General features: G+C 47.6%; 1 protein-coding gene across 7 annotated transcripts in view; it reads right to left on the bottom strand.

Moving 5' to 3' along the window:
- EGFL6 (EGF like domain multiple 6) overlaps positions 1 to 20,671 on the bottom strand; it is a 56,847-nt gene extending 36,176 nt beyond the window's left edge. For 6 of the 7 annotated variants that reach the window (XM_058712459.1, XM_058712460.1, XM_058712462.1 and 3 more), the window contains exon 1: positions 20,308 to 20,636. In XM_058712459.1, the coding sequence (XP_058568442.1) occupies positions 20,308 to 20,621 (314 nt within the window). In that variant the 5' untranslated portion in view covers positions 20,622 to 20,636. Of the gene's footprint in view, positions 1 to 20,307 lie in introns of all 7 variants that reach the window. The other variant, XM_058712461.1, reaches the window with a different exon arrangement.
- Positions 20,672 to 22,316: the final 1,645 nt, after the last annotated feature.

The raw sequence follows: 22,316 nt of genomic DNA, 5'->3' as shown, positions 1-22,316 counted from the left end.
GTTTCATCCCTCCAAAAAAAAAAAAAACAACGAAAAAAACCCCAAAGCCACACCCATTAGTAGTTCCAATCGCCCCCCTTCTATCCTCTGACAACCACAAATCTACTCCTTGCTTCGGGATTTGCCTAGTTCGGACGTTTCACATAAATGTAATCACGTGCTATGTGATCTTTTGAGTTTGGCTTCTTCCACTTAATATGCAAAAGGCTCATCTGTGCTGTGGCACGTAACAGGACCTCATTCCTTTCTATGGCTGACTAATCTTCCATTGTATGGATACACCACATATGTTCATCCATTCAGCAGCTGATGGACATTTCGGTTGTTACTACATTTGGGCTATCACGAATAATGCTGCTGTGAACATTGATGTACGACTTTTTGCATGGACATGTTTTCACTTCTAGGAGTGGAACTGCTAGGTCACATGGTAACCATGTTGAACTTTCTGAGGAACTGCCAGAATGTTTTCCAAGATGGCCGCATCATTTTACATTCCTTCCAGCCACGGACAAGCCTGCTGATTTCTCCATTCTTTTTTTTTTTTTTTTAAATTTTTCTTTTAACGTTTATTCATCTTTGAGAGACAGAGAGAGACAGACCGTGAGCCGGGGAGGGGCAGAGAGAGAGGGAGACACAGAATCCGAAGCAGGCTCCAGGCTCCGAGCTATCAGCACAGAGCCCGACGCGGGGGTCGAACCCATGAACTGTGAGATCATGACCTGAGCTGAAGTCGGACGCTGAACCGACTGAGCCACCCAGGCGCCCCCCTGATTTCTCCATTCTCACCAGAACTTGTTATTGTCCATTTTTTTTTTCATTACAGCCATTCTAGTGGGTGAGAAGTGGCATCTTACTGTAGTTTTGGTTTGCATCTCCCTGCTGGCTAATGGTGTTGGGCATCTTTCACGTGTTTATTGGCTATTTGTGTACCTTCCTTGGAGAAAGATCTATTCGGGTCCTTTGCCCATTTTTAAATTGGATTATTTGTCTCGATGTCCTTAAGATGTGAACACAAAGATTGAAAGTAGTCGGTAAAAACAGCTATCCCCAAACCTTGGTGAATAAGGTAATGTAACTTTGTCTCACCCTGCAGAAAACTCTTCCCCCTAGAACTTCAGAGTTAGTTAGTCTCTTTTTCTTATTTTTCAAGTTTATTTTTGAGAGAGAGCGAGCGAGTGCACGCATGAGCAGGGGAGGGACAGAGAGAGAGAGAGAGAGAGAGGGAGACACAGAATCCGAAACAGGCCCCAGGCTCTGAACTGTCAGCACAGAGAGTGACTTGGGGCTCGAACTCAGGGGTGGTGAGGTCATGACCTAGGTCGAAGCCACGCAGGCGCCCCCTCAAGAGTCAGTTTCTTCACTACACATGCCTCTCATAAACATTGACAAAGCACGCACATCTGCCTTCTCCTTTAACAACCTGGAGCTGATGTTTGGGGAGCAGAGCAGACAGAGGAAGTAACTCTGCCTGGGAAAGAAGAGGAAGGTGTCACAGGGGATGTTGACACTGGGGTTGGATTTGAAAAGAAAACATGACAGAGGTGCCTGGGTGGCTCGGCTGGTTAGGTGTCTGATTCTTGATTTTGGCTCAGGTCATGATCTCACGGTTCGCGAGCCCAAGCCCCGTGTCAGGCTCTGTGCTGACAGTGCGGAGCCTGCTTGGGATTCTCTCTCCCTCCCCCCCCCCCCCCCCCGCCCCTTCCCAGCTCATGCTCGCTCCAAAAAACACAAAACATTTAAAAAATAATAAAAATCAAAGAGAAAACATGACAAACAGGAAGACAGGGATGCATTTAATTAGATTTCAATCTATCAACTAAAACCTTGGCGATGACCGTGGCCAACTTCTTGCCTATAGGTTTGCAAGGGAGGGCCTTACCTATTTCCTGACGCCCCAAGCTCAGCTTATTCAATAGGACGTGAATACGTATTGAGCGCTGAGCTGGGGACTGGGGATACAGAGATGAACATGGTCCCTGACTATGAGCTTTCAGACAAGAGGGTGAGGGTAACGGAGGTGCTAAACATACTCCATCAGCTCTAGAAGCTTCAAGCAAAGAGACACACTCTGGTTGAAGAGTTCCAAGATGCTCCCTCTGAGGGCGCAACCTTTCAGTGAAATGGAAGATGAACAGAAGTCAACCGCATGGAGTGAGGGAAAGAATATTACGGGCAGAAGTCACAGCACGAGCGCAGGGTAAGAGCTAAGAGACACCGTGCTGGGGCTCGAGGAACCAAAAGAAGATGAGAGGATCGGAGGGAACGGAGGAGAGTGGGTTACAACGCAGAGTGCCATGTTAGCCAAGCTAGGGCTACGGGGCCTCATAACTGAATGGTCATAGGGCAGCACGGAAGGGTTTGAAGTAGGGAGGTTATTTGATAACATTTTCCTTTAGAAAACTATTATCGTGGCAGCGGTCTGGAAAGTGGACAAGATGGAGGCAACATGGAAATAGGGATGCCAGTTGGCTTGGAAGATGCTGGTCTTTTGGACTGGAGCAGTAGCAGGGGCAGTGGGGAAAAGTGAATGGTTCAAGGTGGCACCAAAAGACTTGGTAATGGACGAATCTTCATTCATTCATTCATTCATTCATTGAAACATTCAGTATTTACTGAGAACCTACCATGTACCAGGCATTGGGTTAGTCTCCAGAAGCTCAGCAGCGATCATGAGGAACGTCAGCTCTCAGCCTCACGGAGGTCGTATTCTGGTCAATCAGACGTGGAGTGTGAGAGGGATGCCAAATTGGGAAGATGGCAGGGTGTTGTTTCTGGAATGGGGAGCATGGATGGAGGACCACATCCAGGAGCAGGGTAAATGAGGAGCTGTCTTTGGGACATGATAATTGTAAGGGCTCATCAGACAGGATGTTGAGTAGGAAGCTGGAGATTGAGGCCAGAAGTCCAGGAAGCAGGACTGCATTCCGGAGTCTTCTGGAGGTACTTGATTACTGAGTCCATGGGAATGCATGTAGTGTAAGAAGAAAAGAAGGCTCGGGGCACAGCCCCAGGGAAACTAGCACGTGAAGGTGGGCCAAGGAGGGAGGGGAAAGGTCCAGAAAGAGACCCAAACAATGCTCAGAAAGGTAAAAGGAACACCAGGTTAGTACAGTGTCAGGAAAGCCAAATGCAGAGAGTGTTTCTAGAAAAAGCAGGATCAGCTGATGCTGAGTGGTTATAAAATATGACGGTTAGGACTATGGTCTCCTTCCTGAGTTGGAATCTTGGCTCTACTATATACCTGTGACTTTCAGCACGTTACTTCACCTCTCTATGTCTCAACTGATCTCATTTGTAAAATGAGGATAAAAAGGGTATTTACTGTAAGGGTTTCCGTGACAACGAGATGATTGAATACATATACGTAAAGGGCTTAGAACAGTGACTGACACGGTAAATGCCCTCTTCCTGATCGCTCTCAGTAGCGTAGGATTATTATTAGATGTGTTGAAGAGGGTATAAGGTTTAAAACTGCCACTGACTCATAATCAACGAAAAGAATCTCAGTTTGAACTAGGTCTCTGCTTCAGTCCGAGTCCCCTGAGAAGCAGAACCCATAAGGGGACTGAACGTGCAAGGATGTCATTACAGGAAACACCTGTGAGAGAAATTGGACGGGAGCCAGGGAAGGCTGGGACATCTGTTGGAGCCCCACGGACGTCTGACTCTGAGCGGAGGGAACGGGGAAAAAAGTCGAGCGGAAGCATCCGAGGCTGCCGCGTAGTCTAAGGAAGGTTTGGCAAAACCGAGGGGACTCCTGGAGCCCAAGCTGACCTTCAGAGGAGAGTGCCATTGCCCACAAAAGCTCCTGCCTTAGTATCCCTGCCATGTTCAGCCTGGAAGGCGGCCTGGAGGGAGCAGCCCGTGGGAGGCGTGGCCTTGCTCAAATGAGCAAGGATTTTGCTTTTTCTTTTTTTTTAAAAAAAAGATGGATTTTTCTTTTTTTTTTTTAAATGTTTATTTATTTTTGAGAGAGAGAGAGAGAGAGAGAGAGAGAGAGAGAGAGAGAGAGAGAGAGAGAGCACGAGCAGCGGAGGGGCAGAGAGAGACAGAGACACAGAATCGGAAGCAGGCTCCAGGCCCTGAGCTGTCAGCACGGAGCCCGACGAGGGGCCTGAACTCACGGTCTGTGAGATTCATGACCCGAGCCAAAGGCGGACACATAACCCACTGAGCCACACAGGCACCCCAAATGTGGTGATGGATTTCTAAGAGCAGAGTAGTCGGGGCCCTGGGTCAATTACACCCCCGGCAGTTGGAAGTCTGCAAGGCACATTCTTGTGGTTGCCACAGTTTCCACGCGAATGGACTTGTTAACGTACCTACGAATCAATTTCCACTGTAAGGGGAGGTTATTATAGAATTTTACCTTGAAGAAAGTAACCTTAGGCATCAGCCCCGTTCTACCCTATCATTTTACACCTGAAGAAACCAGGGCCAAGAAAAAGACCGGGGGACTTTACATTGTATCAAAAGTCAGAGGGGAACACACTTCACCAAAGTATGGAAGGGGAACAGAGTTTTCACCTCAAAATATGCTTCTTTGGCATAAGGGCTATTTGGGGCTGATTATTTTTAAGAAACAGCAGACATAGGAGAAGCTCTGAAAACCTGAGAAGAAGAGAAATCTCCATCTGTAAGGGTGTCCCCCTCTCTGTACCAGGAAGGGGATAATGGCTTTATTATTTTTTTTAAGTTATTTATTTTGAGAGAGAGAGAGAGAGAGAGAGAGAGAGCACACACACAAACAGGGGAAGGGCAGAGAGAAATGGAGAGAGAATCCCAGACAGGCTCCGCACTGACAGTGCAGAGCCCAATGTGGGGCTCGCTCGAACCCACGGACCACAAGATCATGACCTGAGTGGAAGTCAGACGCTTAACTGACTGAGCCACCCAGGTACCCCAATGATGACTTTAAATCTCAAGAAACTGTTATCAATGGAGAAGGCCAGGACTTAAATCTGTGTAACAGCCTTACCCTTGTTTACAGTGCCTTGCCTGGTAACCTCTCATAACCTGCTCCCCGCCCCCCCCCCCCAACATCACCTTTGGTCTTTAGCTGGAGATGTTCCTTAAATAACTCCATTTGGGGGAGTTATTTGGTTTTCCTGGGTCTCCCCCATGTGCGCAGCAAGTAGATACGTTATTGCACTTCTGCTTGGTTTTCTATTAATCTTTTATTACAGGGAGAACTCAGTCAAGAACCTCGAACGGTAGAGGGAAAATAATTCCACCCTCCTGCGCTATTCATTCATCCATCTTTCCATTTGTTCACCCCAAATTTATTCAGTAACTACACATGTTAGGCACTGTAGTGGCGCTGAGACTCTAGACATATATAAGGAACAGCTCCTGCCCACAAAGAACTTATAATCTAGGCATGAAGAGAGGCAAGTGAACAGATAATTACACTCCAACATGACAAATCTTATCCAAGGAGTAAGTTCTCAGGAGCTCAGAGAAGATACAAGAATCGTTAGGTTCAGGTGGGCAGGGGAGGGGTTTTCTGGATGAAATGGGGGCCTGATGCGAATTCTGGTGACTGATGGGACCTACCCGGGTAACACGAAAGGAGGCTGTTTGGTGGGGAAGATGTTCCAGGCAAAGAAAATAGCCTGTGCCAAGGAGGGAGCCACTAAGAACACGAGGATTGGTGGCCTATCAACTAGAGCTCAGATAGGGGTGTGTGTTCAGAGCAGGGAGTGGGAAGGGAAGTGGGGAGGGTATGGGGAGCAGAAGGGAGCAGAGAGATAAGCAGGGGCCAGAAAGAAAAGGCCCATGACCGTGCAAAACATTTTGTCCATCCTGAAGGCTCTGGAGAGTTACAGAAGGATTTCAAGCAGTTTGGAAATATCCAGGATTTTGCAAGACAGAGCAGCTTCCGTGGGATGACTTCAAACTAAAAAGCTTCTGCACAGCAAAGGAAACCGTCAACAAAATGAAAAGGCAACCTACTGAATGGGAGAAAATATTTGCAAATCATATATCCGGTAAGGGGTTAATACCCGAAATATATAAAGAGCCCATACAACTCAATAACAACAAGACCAACCTGATTAAAAAAAAAAAAAAAAAAGGCAGATCTGAATAAACATTTTTGCAAAGACAGCCAGATGGCCAACAGGTATATGAAAAGATGCTCAATGTCACTCGTCATCAAGGAAACGCAAATCGAAACCACAAGGATAAATCACCTCATACCAGTTAGAATGGCTGTTATTGAAAAGGCAAGAAATAAGTGTTGGCGAGGATGGGGAGAAAAGGGAGCCCCTGTGCACCGCTGATGGGAATGTGAATTGGAAAACAGTATGGAAAACAGTATGGAAGTTCCTCAAAAAATTAAAAAGAAAACTACCATATGACCTAGCAGTTCCACTTCTGAGTATTTATCCAAAGAAAATGAAACCACCAGCTTGAAAAGATACACACACGCCCCATGTTCACTGCAGCATTATTTACAATAGCCAAGATCTGGAAACAACCTAAGTGTCCATTGACGGATGAATGGATAAAGAAAATGTGGTATATGGGGCGCCTGGGTGGCTCCGTCGGTTGAGTGTCCGACTTCAGTTTAGGTCATGATCCCACGGTTCGTGGGTTCAAGCCCCGCATCAGGCTCACTACTGTCAGTGCAGAGCCCGCTTCGGATTCTCTGTCCCCCTTTCTCTCTGCCCCTTCCCTACTTGTGCTTTCTCTCTCGAAAATAAATATTAAAAAAGAAAGAAAGAAAGAAAGAAAGAAAGAAAGAAAGAAAGAAAGAAAGAAAGAAAGAAAGAAAGAAGTTAAGAAAGAAATGTGGTATATATACACAATGGAGTATTATTCAGTCATAAAAAAAAGTGTGAAATTTTGCCATATGTGAAAACATGGATGGACCGTGAGGACGTTATGCTAAGTGAAATAAGTCAGACAGAAAAAGACAAAAGCATATGAGCTCACTTCTACGTGTAATATAAATAACAAACAACAACAAAAAAAAACACAAGCTCATAAATACAGAGAAGAGATGGGTGGTTGCCAAAGGCAGGGAGGTGGGGTTAAATGTGAAATGGGTAAAGGGGGTCAAAAGGTATAAACTTCTAGTTATAAAATACGTAAGTCATAGGGATGTAATATACAGATGGTTAATAATACTATTTTGCATATTTGAAAGTTGCTAAGAGAAAAAGTCTTAAAAGTTGTTACAAGAAAAAAAATTGCAGCTATGCATGGTGACAGACAGTAACTTGACCTAATGGTGATCATTTTGCAATAGATACAAATATTAAGTCATTATGTTGTACACCTGTAATTAATATTATCTGTCAATTTCACCTCAAAAAAAAAAAAAAAGATTGCCAAAGCTGTTGGGATGTAAAATCACAACAAAAAAATTGAAATTGGTTGAAACACGATATTTTTTTAAAAGCCTAATTTAAAAACTTTGGGGAAAGAGTCCAGGGTCCTCTGTCTGAATAGTGCTCGCACATTACCGCAACTCTCCAGAGAAATCCTTCTTCTCGAGTTTTCTTGCTTTCCCATGCGTGTCTTTAGGTGAAAAGGTGAAGCTGGGAAATCTGAGGTGTATCGATTTCTCCCAAATCATCATTTTTGACGTTGGGTACAAAGCATCACTTGAGGGGCGCCTGGGTGGCGCAGTCGGTTAAGCGTCCGACTTCAGCCAGGTCACGATCTCGCGGTCCGTGAGTTCGAGCCCCGCGTCAGGCTCTGGGCTGATGGCTCGGAGCCTGGAGCCTGTTTCCGATTCTGTGTCTCCCTCTCTCTCTGCCCCTCCCCCGTTCATGCTCTGTCTCTCTCTGTCCCAAAAATAAATTAAAAAAAATGTTAAAAAAAAAAAAAACAAAAAAAAAAAAAACAAAGCATCACTTGAAAAGCTCTCCAAAATGTTAACGACCCACTCTTGGGCCACCAAAGACTTGTTAATCAAGTAAGATTTCTTATCCGCTGTAAAGAGTTCCTTCCCCACAAATGCATCTTAGCATTACAGCTTTGTTAGAAGATAACGGAGATTTGTTATTAAATCTAGCTTTATTCCCATTTGGTAAAAAAAAAAAAAAAAAAAAAAAAAAAAAAGGAAACAATAGTTAAGAATGAACTTATGATTGAGAACCATACAATGGATTCTGATGTCTGGGCAACTACAGAAATCAGAAAATACCAGTTCAGCCGACAGCTTCTCTGTAGCTGCAGCAACATGTTCTGTGCATATTTCCTAAAGAAGACCGAGCAGCTTGAAACAACAGCATAGGAAAAACCATCAGAGAACCACGCAAGTCCACAAACGAGCAACATGCCTTTTAATTCAAAGGGACAGCCACAAATGGGATTTTAGTGGTTTAATCATCCGATTCTACATCTGGTCAGGAAAATGGAAAACTAGTTTAAAGGCGGGGGGGGGGGGGGGACTCTCTGGCGGATAAAATGGCTAATAATTACTTGTTGGTTTGTAGATGCCAGAGGAAATTGATTTATTACCCCAAGAATCCGGCTCTACATTCTATGTTTGCCGGGTTTTTCTTTTTTTTTTTCTGAAATGCACATATGCAGTTATTTAAAATGATGGATAAAAAAGTAAGTATTAAAATATTTCTGTTTAAGTTGAAACAATACGATTGAGGGGAAGAAAGGAACGCAGCACAGGCAAGCATCTCGACAACACTAGCAGGGCACATGGGCTTATAAAATCCTTTAAAAAGCGCTAAAAAAAAAAGGTTGAATCTATAGTTCTTTAATCTAGAGTTCTTGCACGGCATTGCAAGTTAATGTTAGCGAATTATTCAGATTACTTCCCTAGCATCCTCCTTCCACCTGTCTTTTGCTCCAATTCCTGTCCAATCACTAACTTTCCCACCATTAATTCAATTATCGTTTTTACTTTAATATCTGGTTGTATTCTGGATGAGGGACATACACTGTTAGGTTAAACTACATGAAATTTTTACAAGATGAAACTGGCCCCCCAAAATGGCCAAGTTTCTGAACTTTCGCGTTACGATTTAACGATCGTGGATGAGAACGTTATAGGTACTCGGCAAATCGGCTTCTGTGTCTCCTGGGCTACACTATGCTTGCCCGCCAGCCTGCCAGTTAGGTGGGGTCACCATGACTGGTTTGGGCCAATCAAAAGCGGGCAGATCACCCCCAGGTCTGTTCACAAAGCCTCCCGTGGGATCCCGGACACGCTCCATTTCTAACAGCCCATTGAACAAAAAGGACTCTGTGGACCCGGAGCCTGGACCCGTGTGAAAACATGTAGCAGAAGTCTCTCAAACATGCCTTGGACTTCAAGGCAGGTGAAGAAATAAACTTAACTGTGTTGAGCCACTGCAAACTTGAGATGGTTTGATACAGAAATTAGCCTACCCTGATCAACAGAGTAGTATCTCAAGAGCGATTTCCTTTCTTAAAGTCTAGTGCACATGTTTTCCTCATACGCGCATCTGTTTTTTATTTTTTTATTTCTCATACGTGCATCTGTTTGCACAAATAAAATCTTACGAAACTATCAACATGAATTGCATTCAGTTCCCTGTTTAGTGAACCGTGTATTTTTTATTTATTTTCTTAATGTTTATTTTTGAGAGAGAGACAGAGACGAGCAGGGAGCAGCAGAGAGAGGGAGACAGAATCCAAGCAGACTCCAGGCTCTGAACTGTCAGCACAGAGCCCAACGTGGGGCTTGAACTCACGAACCGCGAGATCACGACTTGAGCTGCAGTCGGACGCTTCACCGACTGAGCCACCCAGGCACCCCAGCATGTATTTCTTAAAATGTACAAAACTGGCGGGGCGCCTGAGTGGCTCAGTCGGTAAAGTGTCCAACTTCGGCTCAGGTCGTGATCTCGCAGTTCATGAGTTCGAGCCCCACGTCGGGTTCTGTGCTGATGGCTCAGATTCTGAGCCGGATTCTGTGTCTCCCTCTCTCTCTGCCCCTCCCCAACTTGTGCTCTGTCTCTCAAAAATAAATAAATGTAAAAAAAAATTTTTTAAATGTACGAAACTGGAGCAGTGCATTCCAAGATACGAAGGAGGCATGCTTCCGGCACAGTACGAACCACTGGAATTTAATGCATGCCAGACTATAATGTGCTTGTATGCATTTGGCTGGATTACCTAACCTGCTGGGACCCGATAAACGTGGGGTCATCAATCCAAAGGGATTTACGAACCTAGAAAGAGAATTCCTGATCGTGGGCTGAACTGACCCCAGCAACATCCTCGGCCATCTCGGGAGGTCTGGCCTGGTCAGCTAGCGGCGGTCTCTCTGAGATCTCTCTTGCTGAACAACGTTTGGCATATCGGAGGCCCAGGGAACCTGTTCCCGAGGCAGGGACGTGTCAGTGTAGATGAGCAAACGTCTGTGGAGAGGAGGCTCTGAGCTGTGGGAGTCTGAGCTAAATGCCAAACTGTCCCCAGCTCCTTTAACGCATTATACAGCTTGCTGTCTACACTGATCGAATTAATCACGAATCGCCATCTCCACAGCTGAAGTTAATTTAAAAACATTCCAGGGATTGTGTAAGTAGTGTAGTATGTCTTCATGGGATTCCTTATTTTCCGCAAAAATATACTGTGCCAGAGTTCTTACTTTGCTTGCTGATGATCAGGTTCCAGGAAACTTTAGGCTATTCCTTCTACAAGACAAATTGAGGAGTTAAAACTTCTTTCGCTCGCGTTTATATATGGCCAAACAAATGGAACGAAATGGTTTCTAGAGAGGGGCCATCAGGTCCGGCCATGAGGTCTCTTTGCTTTGTTTCCTTTTGTGTTTATCAGAATTCCCAGGACGGCCGGTCCGTTGTACCTAACCGGTTAGGATTAATTCTGATTTCCGACACATCTTCGATATACAGAGCCCAAGTCCAACAGGCCCAGGGATGCCCCAAAGCGTCTCACCTTCCCAGATGCGTAGGCACTGAAAAGCCTCATCAAAAAATGCCCGGACTATCAGGTGTGCCCCCGGGATGTGTCCCTTACCTTCCAGTCTCCCGGGTCATGAATGGTAGTGCAACACGTGGTGCCTCCCATGGCTTCCTCCATTTCTCTCGCTTGCCTTCCAAGCTCAGGAGCCCGTGGAAACTGGGCATGGGGGTGGTCCTAGTTTGGGCTCTTCCAGAGGCCGATCGAAACAAGGGTCTGAATACAAGTGGTTAGTCGAGGAGGGAAAGGCATGGGGGCCAAGGGCAGAAAATGGAGTCTGAGAACTAGGCAACGCTAGATCAAACAGGGCCTTCTACACCATCTTAGATGGAACAGATTTTATTCTTAATCCAATGGAAAGCCACCGAAAGGCTTTAGGGAGAGGGCTAACACCATCTGATTTAAGTCTTAAGAGGAACACTTTGGGACTGAACTAGAGGGGACACAAGAAGCGGGAAAGGGATGCTACTGTAGGGGTTCAGGTGACAGATGACGGTGATGTGGCCGGGTGGTGGCAGGCGAGAGGGAGGCCAGGAGATGGGCTTGGGACGCGGTCTGCAATGGGATTTAACGCCAGACTGAAGAGAAGAGGGGAGAAGAGTGAGTTGTCAGGAATGGTGCCCAGGTTTTGGGCTTGAACCAGTGGGGATACTGTTTGTTCTGGAAGAGAGAGACTGAGTGAGGCGGGGGGCAGTGAGTTCTGGAGAGCCGATCTAGAGCTCAGTTCGGGATGTCCTAAGCTCCACGGGACATCCCAATGGACAGGTCGAGAGTACAGCAGAGAGCACCTGGGGCTCGATGCTGACATTTTGAAGCCGTCTTCACATAGATGGCATTGAAACAGCTAGAACTGGAAAGATCGCCTGGATGGAGTATAGATAAGGAATAAATTCGGGTCAGAGACGAAGCTCTGTGCAAATGGAGGCCGATGAAAGAGGCTGAGAAGGAGGAACCAGCGTGGGAGAAGGAAAACCAGAAAGTGTGATGTGGTGGTTTTAAAACATACCCACAATTTTTTTTTGCCAGTCCTCCTTTCAAAAGGTGAAGCCCACGTCCCCACCCCTTATGTGGGACTGGACTTCGTGCCTGGCTTCAGACGAAGAGATCATGGTGGGCGTGACAGAGGCTCACTTCCGAGATTAGGACACAGAAAGCGTAGCAACCTTCGCCTTCTCTCTCTCTCTCGGATTTCCTGCGATGTGGAAGTCTGCTGACATGCCATGAGGACCCTCGAGCAGTTCTATGGAGAGGTCCACAAGACCTCCTGCCACCAGCCACTGAGGAGCCGAAGTCTCCTGCTGTGGTCGGGTGAGTGTGCCATCTTGGAAGCAGACCCTCCAGCCGGAGTCCAGCCTTCTGAGGACCACGGCATTGGCCGACAACTTGGCTGCAACCCTGTGCAAAGCCCCAAGCCCTGTGCAGCTGACGTGCTCCCGAACTCCCAGCTCACAGAAACCGTGAGGGATGAGAAATGTCGTTTGAAACCTCTGAGCTTTGGAGTATTCTGTAGAACGGCAGTAGAAAATTAATGCATGTGGTGCCCAGAAACCAAGCAAAGGGACTACCCGAAGAGCAGAGGTGATGGTCTTTGTAAAGATATTTGGGGCTTTGGTACGATTTTTAATGTTGCATTTGTTTTCATCAAGTCTGAGGCGCCACGGATCATAAGCACGCTAATATGTACATCCGGAAAGGAAAAATACTGCCAGTCTAACTGAACTACGGTCCACTGCCTTAAAGATAATTCAGTGCAATTGTGTGATCATTCTGAGCTTGAATTGGTCATGATGGGGTTAGCTTTACAGAACGCGGCCTGCAAGGCCCCCCCCCCCCCTTGCTCTCTGCTCTCACAACCGAGCCCATGTCCCGTGGCCCAACCCACAGGCTCCCTGCAGCCTGGTTCCAGCTTGCCTTCTTGGCTGTCCCTGGGCTCGTGACCCCAGATGCTGGCCAGTCCACTTCCTATCTGGGCCCGATGCCTTCCTTTCACATTCCTCTTGCAGGTATGTATCAATCCAGCCAGCCATTCGTTTATTCCTATGAAACATCTACTGGGAATTAAGCAGTGGAATCCTGGCTTTCTGCCCTCTGTTTTCTATCACGTGGGCTCATATTCATTCCGCAAGGACAGTTTAAATGTCAGCCCCTGTCCTCCACTTTCCCTGACTCACGCAGACTAAATTTCTCCTATCTGGTTTCTGTGGAATGTTTCCTATGTTCTCTATGCTCTCTCCCCCCCACCATACACACACACACACACACACACACACACACACACACACACACACAAATGTGTATATAGTTTTATACGTGTCTATATATACATAAACAGACGCAGTTCATCTGTGCACAACGTGGGAGTTAGGGGTGTTGGCCGCCGGCACAGTCAAAAATCCTTGTATAACTTTTGACTCCCCCCAAATTGAACTAATAGCCTACCGTTGACTGGAAGCCTTACCGATAACATACAAAGGTTGATTAACACGTATTCTGTATACGTATTAATATGGTGTTCTTACAGTAAAGTAAGCTAGAGAAAATGAAATGTTATTAAGAGAGGATGCATCCACAGTACTGTACCATAAAAAATCCAAGTAGTTCAAACGCGTGTTAAGGGTCAACTGTAATACGTAAAAATATAATATATATGTATTCATTCTTTGGAATGCAACACCTACTATGTGCCGGGCACGGGGCTAGGAGCTAGAGTTACGACCCTCACCCTGCACCCCATTCACCAAAACAGACAGAGATGTTGCCTGTCCTACAAAGTTGTTCAGTGGGGGCGGCAGAGAGATATGTATCTCTGGCATCCAGGAGAATGTTTGGGCATGTCGTTTGTTCAATTAATGTTGAGTTGAAGTGAATTAGTTTTAACTACTTTTAGAACATTGGGTTTTGGGGGGTTTTGTTCATTTGTTTTCATAAACAAGACCTTCGGGGCGCCTGGGTGGCTCAGTCGCCTAAGTGTCCGACTTCGGCTCAGGTCATGATCTCACCGTTTGTGGGTTCGAGCCCCGCATTGGGCTCACTGCTGACAGCACAGAGCCTGCTTCAGATCCTCTGTCCCCCTCTCCACCTGCCCCTCCCCAGCTCATGCTCTCTCTCTCTCAAAACAAATAAATAAACTTAAAAAAAAACCCACAAAAAATGAGACCTTCAGATTTTTTTTTAATTCTTTTTTTTTTTTTAACGTTTACTTATTTTAAAAAAAAAATTTTTTTTTTCCAACGTTTTTTATTTATTTTTGGGACAGAGAGAGACAGAGCACGAACGGGGGAGGGGCAGAGAGAGAGGGAGACACAGAATCGGAAACAGGCTCCAGGCTCCGAGCCATCAGCCCAGAGCCTGACGCGGGGCTCGAACTCACGGACCGCGAGATCGTGACCTGGCTGAAGTCGGACGCTTAACCGACTGCGCCACCCAGGCGCCCAACGTTTACTTATTTTTGAGACAGAGAGAGACAGAGCATGAATGGGGGAGGGTCAGAAAGAGGGAGACACAGAATCTGAAACAGGCTCCAGGCTCTGAGCTGTCAGCACAGAGCCCGACGCGGGGCTCGAACTCACGGACCGCGAGATCATGACCTGAGCCGAAGTCGGCCGCTTAACCGACTGAGCCACCCAGGCGCCCCGAGACCTTCAGATTTAAAACAGGTTAGTATTTAAACCAGTACACTGATTACTCTGGATAGAACACCTCATGGAAAGTGATCTAACTATCCTTGGGAGACAACCACAGCTTTTAAATTTTTTTTTTTTTACATTTATTTATTTTTGAGACAGAGAGAGACAGAGCATGAGGAGGGGAGGGGCAGAGAGAGAGGAAGACACAGAATCTGAAACAAGCTCCAGGCTCCGAGCTGTCAGCACAGAGCCCGACGCGGGGCTCGAACTCACGGACCGTGAGATCATGACCTGAGCTGAAGTCGGACGCTTAACCGACCGAGCCACCCAGGCGCCCCAACCACAGCTTTTAAATCTGCTACCTCTCCGCTATGATATTTTAAGCAAATCACTTAATCACTCAGTCTTTTGAAACTCAGTTTATTCATCTGTAAATTGGAGACATGATCTGTAATTTACACATGGCTGACATCGCAAGAGGGACCTCAATATCTGTTCTTCTTATGGCTGGAATGTGGATAGATTCGCCAGAGCTCTAGAAGCCATCTTTGGCTACGAAGGGGGAACCTTCTGGTAGAGATGTTAGATGGTGCAGCCTTGGCGCCTGACTGACCCAACTACCCCCTCCTATGTGAGAAACACAGTTCTATTTGTTTAAGCCAAGGTTATGTGGGTTTTCTCTCACTTGTGGCCAATATTAAAGGGTCAAAAGGCAATGTTGCTATACTCACTGGCCAGTTACCCTATTCTGACATCTCCTACCTAAAATCCCCAACGTCACATGTCTTGGGAGGCCCAGTTTTCAGTGTGCATTCAACCGGAAATCAAGATCACGTCCCATAGGGTCTCTACCTTTTGTGCGCTTAACTTGTGTGTTCGTTTGCTAGGGCTTTCGTGACAATGTACCCCAAACTGGGTGGCTTCAGGACCAAAATTTATTTTTTCACAATTCTGGAGGCTGGAAGTCTGAGATCAAGCCACAGATGGTTTCTTCTGAGGCCTCACTCCTTGGCTTACAGATAGCCATCTTCTCCCTGTACCTTCACATGGTCTTTCCAGTCTTTTTTCTGTGGTTGTACGTGTGTGTGTGCGCGCGTGGGTGAGCCTGTGTGTCCTAATGTCTTCTTACGAAGACACCAGTCATACTGGATTAGGGCCACCCTAATGACCTCATTTTTAACTAGTTACCACTTTAAAGACACTATGTCCCCCAAGAGTCACATTCTCAACGTGTGAATTTGGGAGGGGAGGACACAACTCAGCCCACAAAACCTTAGGACACCCGTATGTCCTGCCCCCAGTCTCCCCAGAGGACTTTGTGTCCTGAAACTTGTCATCAGAAGCACAAATGCCTGCGGCATTTCCCTGTGTCATCAGGTTAGTGACAAATGGTGCCTTGTGGCTGGTGGCCAGCCTCATTTCGTGATGTTCAAGGGTCTTCTCTGTCGGCGGCAGCCAGCTCTGCCTGTGCCCACGGTAAGCTGAAAGTGTAGACTGCCCCCCTCAGAAGCCCTCAACCAATGACTGATGGGAGTATAAATACCCCAGCTCCCTTGCCTTCAGGGGGGTAACTCTGAGCCGTGTGTCCTACGGTCTTCCAGAATTCCCCAGCAGGATGAAATCACAGTGGTAACTTACTTCGAAAACATTTCGTTCCCTACTAGAACTTTCTGGGGTCACCTTACAAATAAACCGCATACACTCGAATCCTGGTCTCAGAATCTGCTTCTGAGATTATGTCAGCATCGATGTATCCAATTTGGGGGGTGGAGGAATAAATTTGGAATATTGGAATGTCACTGCTCTAAAGGCAGAAGAGCCAATCAAATAAGGTTCTTGGAAATTTATCAAATCTCTTCAAGCTTGTCCATCTCAATGTCTGTCAAATAGGTACAATATCTCTTTCTTAGGGTTGAGGAGAGAAGTGATTGAAATCACACTGAAAAGCGTTGACACACAGTAGAGTGTCAACAGTATTTGTTAAATGCTGATCTGATTTATGAAGACTGGGTAAGATATTTATTTTCATTTTAATGTTCGTGCAACCTTGGCTTATACTCATCAATTACATATAAATAGGATTTTAATAACCTCCTAAACCAATGAGCAGAGTTCTTCTAGGAAATAGTGACCATGAAATGTAAAAGATGCATGATACCTCAGCCACTGACAAATCATTAAAATCGTGTTTAAAAACAAGATCCAGGGGGCCCCTGGGTGGCTCAGTCGGTGAAACGTCTGACTCCGGCTCAGGTCGTGATCTCACGGTTCATGAGTTCGAGCCCCGTGTAGGGCTCTGTGCTGACAGCTTGGAGCTTGGAGCTTGGAGCTTGGAGCCTGGAGCCTGCTTTGGATTCCGTGTCTGTCTGTCTGTCTCTCTCTCTACCCCTCTCATGCTCAGGCTCAATCTTTCAAAAATAAATAAAACATTAAAAAAATTAAAAAAAAAAAAAAAAAGATCCAGCCCATAAAACCAAGAACAACGGATTCACAGTTCATGCTTCCTGTGGAAGGCTGAAAAATGGTCTCCCCAAAGATATTCACGTCCTAAGGCTTGGACCCTGTACATGTTACCTTATGGCAAAAGGACTTTGCAGATGTGATCAAATTAAGGATCTTATGAGAGAGAGACCATCCTGGAATATCTGGGTGGGGCTGATATAATCACAGGCTGCTTCTTCGAGGGAGGAAGATGACTAAGAGAAAAAAGGCAAGGTGATGAGGAAGGGACTGAAGTGATGTGGATGCAAGCCTAGGATTGTTGGAAGCTTCCAGAAGCTGTAAGAGACAAGGACAGATTCTCCCCTGGAGCCTCCAGAAGGAACCAGCCCTCCGAACCCCTTCGTCTTAGCCCCTTATGACTCATTTTGGATTGTGGATCTCCAGAACTCTAAGAGAATAAATCTGTGTATTTTTTAAGCCACAAAACGTGTGGAAAATTCATACAAGGGCACTTTCTTAGCAGGGCTCGGAGAAGAATCAGTTCTCAACATAGGCGTGATTTACAGAAAGCAGGTATCTCTCTCCCTGAGCACAGACCCTCAGCATGAACCCACTCATTCCTTCCTCTCACATTTTCACTTGAATTCAACAGAGAAAAAAACGTTTACCAGATATATGTTATAATAGGGAATTGCTCCAAACTTGAAAAGATTAACAACAGTAACATTTATCTCATGTGCTCAAGGCCAAAAGACACCGGTGTTAGGTCCTGGAACACTGTGGAGGTGGAATTCAGATCAATAAATGTCCTAGACGGGCAAAAAGTCCCAATGCCCAGAGAGCATTTAAAAAATATAAGATTCAGGGGCACCTGGGTGGCTCAGACAGTTAAACGTCCGACTTCGGCTCAGGTCATGATCTCGCGGTTCATGAGTTCGAGCCCTGCATTGGGCTCTGGGCTGACGGCTCAGAGCCTGGAGCCTGCTTCGGATTCTGTGTCTCTCTCTCTCTCTGCCCCTCCCCTGCTCACGCTCTGTCTCTGTCTCTCTCTTGAAAATAAATAAAACATTAGAAAGATTTTTTTTTTAAAAATACATAGGATTCAAGCCAAATACTGATGCTTAAGATCAGGAAAATGCATGCTGCTAATGATTTATTCAGTTGATGACTGATAAGTGTGTACTATGCACTAAGCACCATTTAGGAGGCATGCCATTTTCTAGATCACGAAAATCACGGTGCAGTATTTTAATTAAAAACAAAAGAAAACAGTGCTTCTATTAGAAAGCTCTACGCAGCAGTCACAGATTTTACTGTAGGCTGTGAAGCCTCAGGAAACAACTGGAAGACACACTCTTCTCCAAGCAAGTGCCTTGCCTTTTTGGTGAACATATCGTCTGTAACGTGCGGGCTGGAGTTGATTAAACGTGGTTTCTGGGCAGCTCCTGGAGGGCTGACCACCTGACATTCCCAAGCCCGCTGAGCAGGTAATAAACACACCAGCTTGTGAACCTGATACCGTGTAAAGGAAGCACATTTCACATCTCGAAAACCAAGGAATTGCAGAATCCTGACATGGATTCTTCGTTTTACTATTCCTTGGTTTATTTGAGGGCTTTTCGGCTTTTATTTTAATTTGGTGGCTCTTTGCGAGTGGAGCTCTTGGAGGTCGGTTTGCCGGCTGCTGAGGAACCGTTAATCTCATCTCCAAAGAGCATTTGGTCTTTCTTAAGTAGGCTTTCTAGCCATACAAGAACCCCCCAATGTTCCAGGAAAACGTGATTATGAGCAAAATTGCATCTGCTTACATTTTTATTGTGGAAAGGAAATTGAAACTTATGATCATACGTTCTGAGAACCTGGTTTGAGGTTTGTTCTGTTTGAACTTCAAAATCCCTTAATACGGTGGCTGACTGATGAAAGATTTTTTTTCCCCCCTGTAAGTCAAACAAAGATAGGCTCACCTTTAAGAAGCCTGTTCCACACCAAGGCTCTCAGCCTGCTCTCCCTGGGAATTAGTGACACACAAAAAAATCTCCACAGGGCAGGGATTCTGGAAGCCACCGCCGCCACCCCCACCTTGGTGCGTGTCTGGGGACATTCTAGCTGGAGAGGCTGCTGCTGGCATCTAGTGGGCAGAGGCCACAGATACTGCTCAAAAGTCTGTAACGCACAGGACAGCTTTCCACCCACCCCCAACCAAGAATTGTCCAGCCCAGCCCCAAAGGTCAACAGCGCTACAACAAAGGAACCCAGCTCTAGTGGGCACCTCAGAAAGCAAGGTATCACAACCAGAGAACCGGGAAAGCATGTCCAGGGAGTGATTCCTAAAAGGCTGCCCTAGTGCGGGAGAGGAGTGCAGGAATCTGAGCCAGACTGCCTGGGTTTGAACGCGGGCTCCATCACTTACTGGCTGTGCCTCTTTGCGCAAGTTATTCAACTGCTCTGTGCCTCATTTCTCTTCCCTGCCATATGGGGATTATAATCATAGTGCTTATTACCACAACACTTATGGGCTTTCAATGGGGTTAATAGTCCTCAAGTGTTTAGAACGGGGCCAGGCCGACAGTAAGCCCTAACTACGTTCGTCTTTACCAAGTGGCTTTGCTGATCTCTGGAGAAGGAAGTTTTTCAAGGGCTTCGAGCAGTTTATCAACAGTAGAGAGAACGGCTTCAGTCTCAATTGCCACAGCAAGAAAAAACGAGTCAATTTCATCCGACACCCACACCCTTTCTTTCCGGTTCGTCAACCTTAATCAGAAAGGCACCTAGACAGAGGAGTGGCGAGGAGGGGCGGGGGGGGGGCGCGCCCCCCCCCCCCCCCCCCCCCCCCCGGCTCAGCCCAAGCACGGCAAACACTTACTCCCTCGGCCTCAGTTTCTCCCCCTCCTTCCCCAGCAAAACTAGCGACGGACAATCAGTGGGCGCCCTATAGACAGAACGGAAGATACAGAAGTCCACGGGCACAGAACCCACCCACCCACCGCCGCTCGCACCCGCACAGATGTGTGCAGACCACCAACCAGAACGTGCACCCGCCGGGCTGGGCACAGAGCCTCTCTCCCCCCGAAACCCGCCCGACGCCGCCAGGTGGGGCGCAGGCGGTGCGGGGGTGCCGGGGAGCAAGCCTCGCCAAAGGGGCGCGGGTTGGAGAGCCCGTGGGCGCCCCGGGCCCCGCACCTTTTGGAACCCCGTCTCAGCGCGCGCGCACACTGGCACCCCCCCCTCCCCTACGCTGCAGGGGTGCCTGGAGGGACCGAGGAGAGAGAGAGAAGCCGCCGCGCGGGGGAGCTCAGGCCAGGCGATAACCACTCACCTGGCCGCGTCCCCCGATCCACCTGCCACCCAGGGGAGCAGCAGCGGGAGCGCCAGGGCCCAGGGCCGCGGCATCGTGGCGCCGGGGCCTCCCTCCGCCGCCTCCCGCCGCTCCTGCTGCGCCCCCTCGGGAGGGCGCGGGCCCCGGGGCGCTGCGGGCCGGCCGCCTCCGCTCTCCTCGGCCGCTCGGGGCCTCCGCCGCTCCCCGGCGCGGTCGCAGCGGGCGGTGGAGGCGCCCCGGCGAGGCGCGCGCGGCTCCTGTCCCCGTGCAGCGGGGCCGGGCGCGCCAGGGAGGGCGGGGCGGGCCGTGCACATCTGGCCGGGACCCGCCTCCTGCACGACCCGCGCATCCGCCGCGCTCTCTGCTCACACGAGAACCTTCCCCCCGGGGCTCAGGGCGCTTGTCTCCAGGCAGAGTCTCCGCGTGGCGCCATCTGTTTGGGGCCGATTCCGGGGATACCTGCGCTCGGGTTTCAGAATTCGGTGAAGTCGAAGCAGGAGCCCAGGATGCTGGTTCAGAGCACTTCTGTACCACTTTTGTTTAGGTCTTCATACTCCGCTAGGTTTTCTTCCACGCACTGTAAATCATGGGCGGCTAGAGCTGGAAGGTCACCAAGTCCGGGGCAAACCCTTCCTTTCACAAGCGATCTCTCAGGCTCACCTGCGACGGCTTACTTAGGGGACCATCGGATGACACTGTAATATAACCGGCGCAGAATCTAACGGCAGAAACACGTTCGGACCTTCCTCCACCCCTCCCCTGCACATCCATTCCCTTTGGCTTCACGGTGGACACAACCTGCGGCCCCACGTTTTTGTCTCTGGACTTGACTGTGACTTGCCTCGCCCAGTGGCATAAGGGCGGAAGTTAGCCAAGTTGCCAGTTCCAAGCCTACGCCATAAGACACCTGAGCCCCTCTCCCGGACAAGAGAAGACCATGGCCCAGCCGGCATCATAGGCCAAGGAGAATGAGGAACAGAGCCACTCAGTCAAGCCTAGCCTGTATCATCCAACCCCCAGATACACGAATGAACTCAGCCAAGGTCAGCGATGCCAGACGAACTAATAAGGCTCATCGTGACCCTCTGTTACGCGGACGCAGCCTATGACCTGGTATTAGAAATCAAAAGAAGTATAATGGAGAAAGAGGAGGTTTGTCTTGATATGCCTGATTCATGGTTATATAACGAGTATATGCCTTAACTGTAGCCAACAAAATGTGAGAAGCGGAGATGGGAAGATTCAAGTGGTAGACTCTTGATTTGGACCATAATGGATCTCCTTATTGGTGTAAGCCATGTTCAGCTGGATCTTTGGCTTTATGGTTGAAGGTATCCTAATGGATGCGGTATCGTTGGTCAGTAACCAGTCAGGCCATTGAGCTGCTCATAGATGATGGCCTGTCCTAACACTCTACATGCATCATCTTACTCAACACCCACAACTCTATACGTAGTGATCATTGGTTCCCCCATTTTTAAAGTGTCAAGAAAGGCAGCCAGAGAGGTTAAGCGACTTTCCCAAAGTCCTACATCTAACAAGTGTGAAGCTGGGATTGGAAAGGAGGGCCCTTCTCCCCCGAGCTCTGCTGTTCCAGAAATCCTTTTTCTCCTCTTCTTAATCCTTGGTGGCTTCAGATGTCAAATGAGTCTCGTGAATAAGGTAGTAAGATGACCGCTTCAAGGCCATGACCCCAATCCTTTGGACTCTTCACACCAAAACCGGTGAGATTTACTGAAAATACCAAAACTGAGTTCTAAAGGTGAGGCTGTTTTATGATTGTTGCTTTTTTCGGAACAGACCTCTCTTCTGTCTGCTTAAAGGAGGTGATGAACGTTATAACAGGAACCTTCCAGAGTGGTCAAACTCTCTTCTGCCAACCCACCTATTACTTCCTAGGGGGAGCTGCGGACAAAGGCGCCATCGGGTAGCATGATGAACAGAGAAGGAACCTGGAAATTATGTGTTGCCAGGTGAGAAGACATTGGATACAAACTGCCGTGGAGAGG

The sequence above is a fragment of the Neofelis nebulosa genome, chromosome X, assembly GCF_028018385.1.
Source record: "Neofelis nebulosa isolate mNeoNeb1 chromosome X, mNeoNeb1.pri, whole genome shotgun sequence".
NCBI lineage: Eukaryota > Metazoa > Chordata > Mammalia > Carnivora > Felidae > Neofelis > Neofelis nebulosa.
This window is presented reverse-complemented; position numbering and strand designations above follow the sequence as displayed.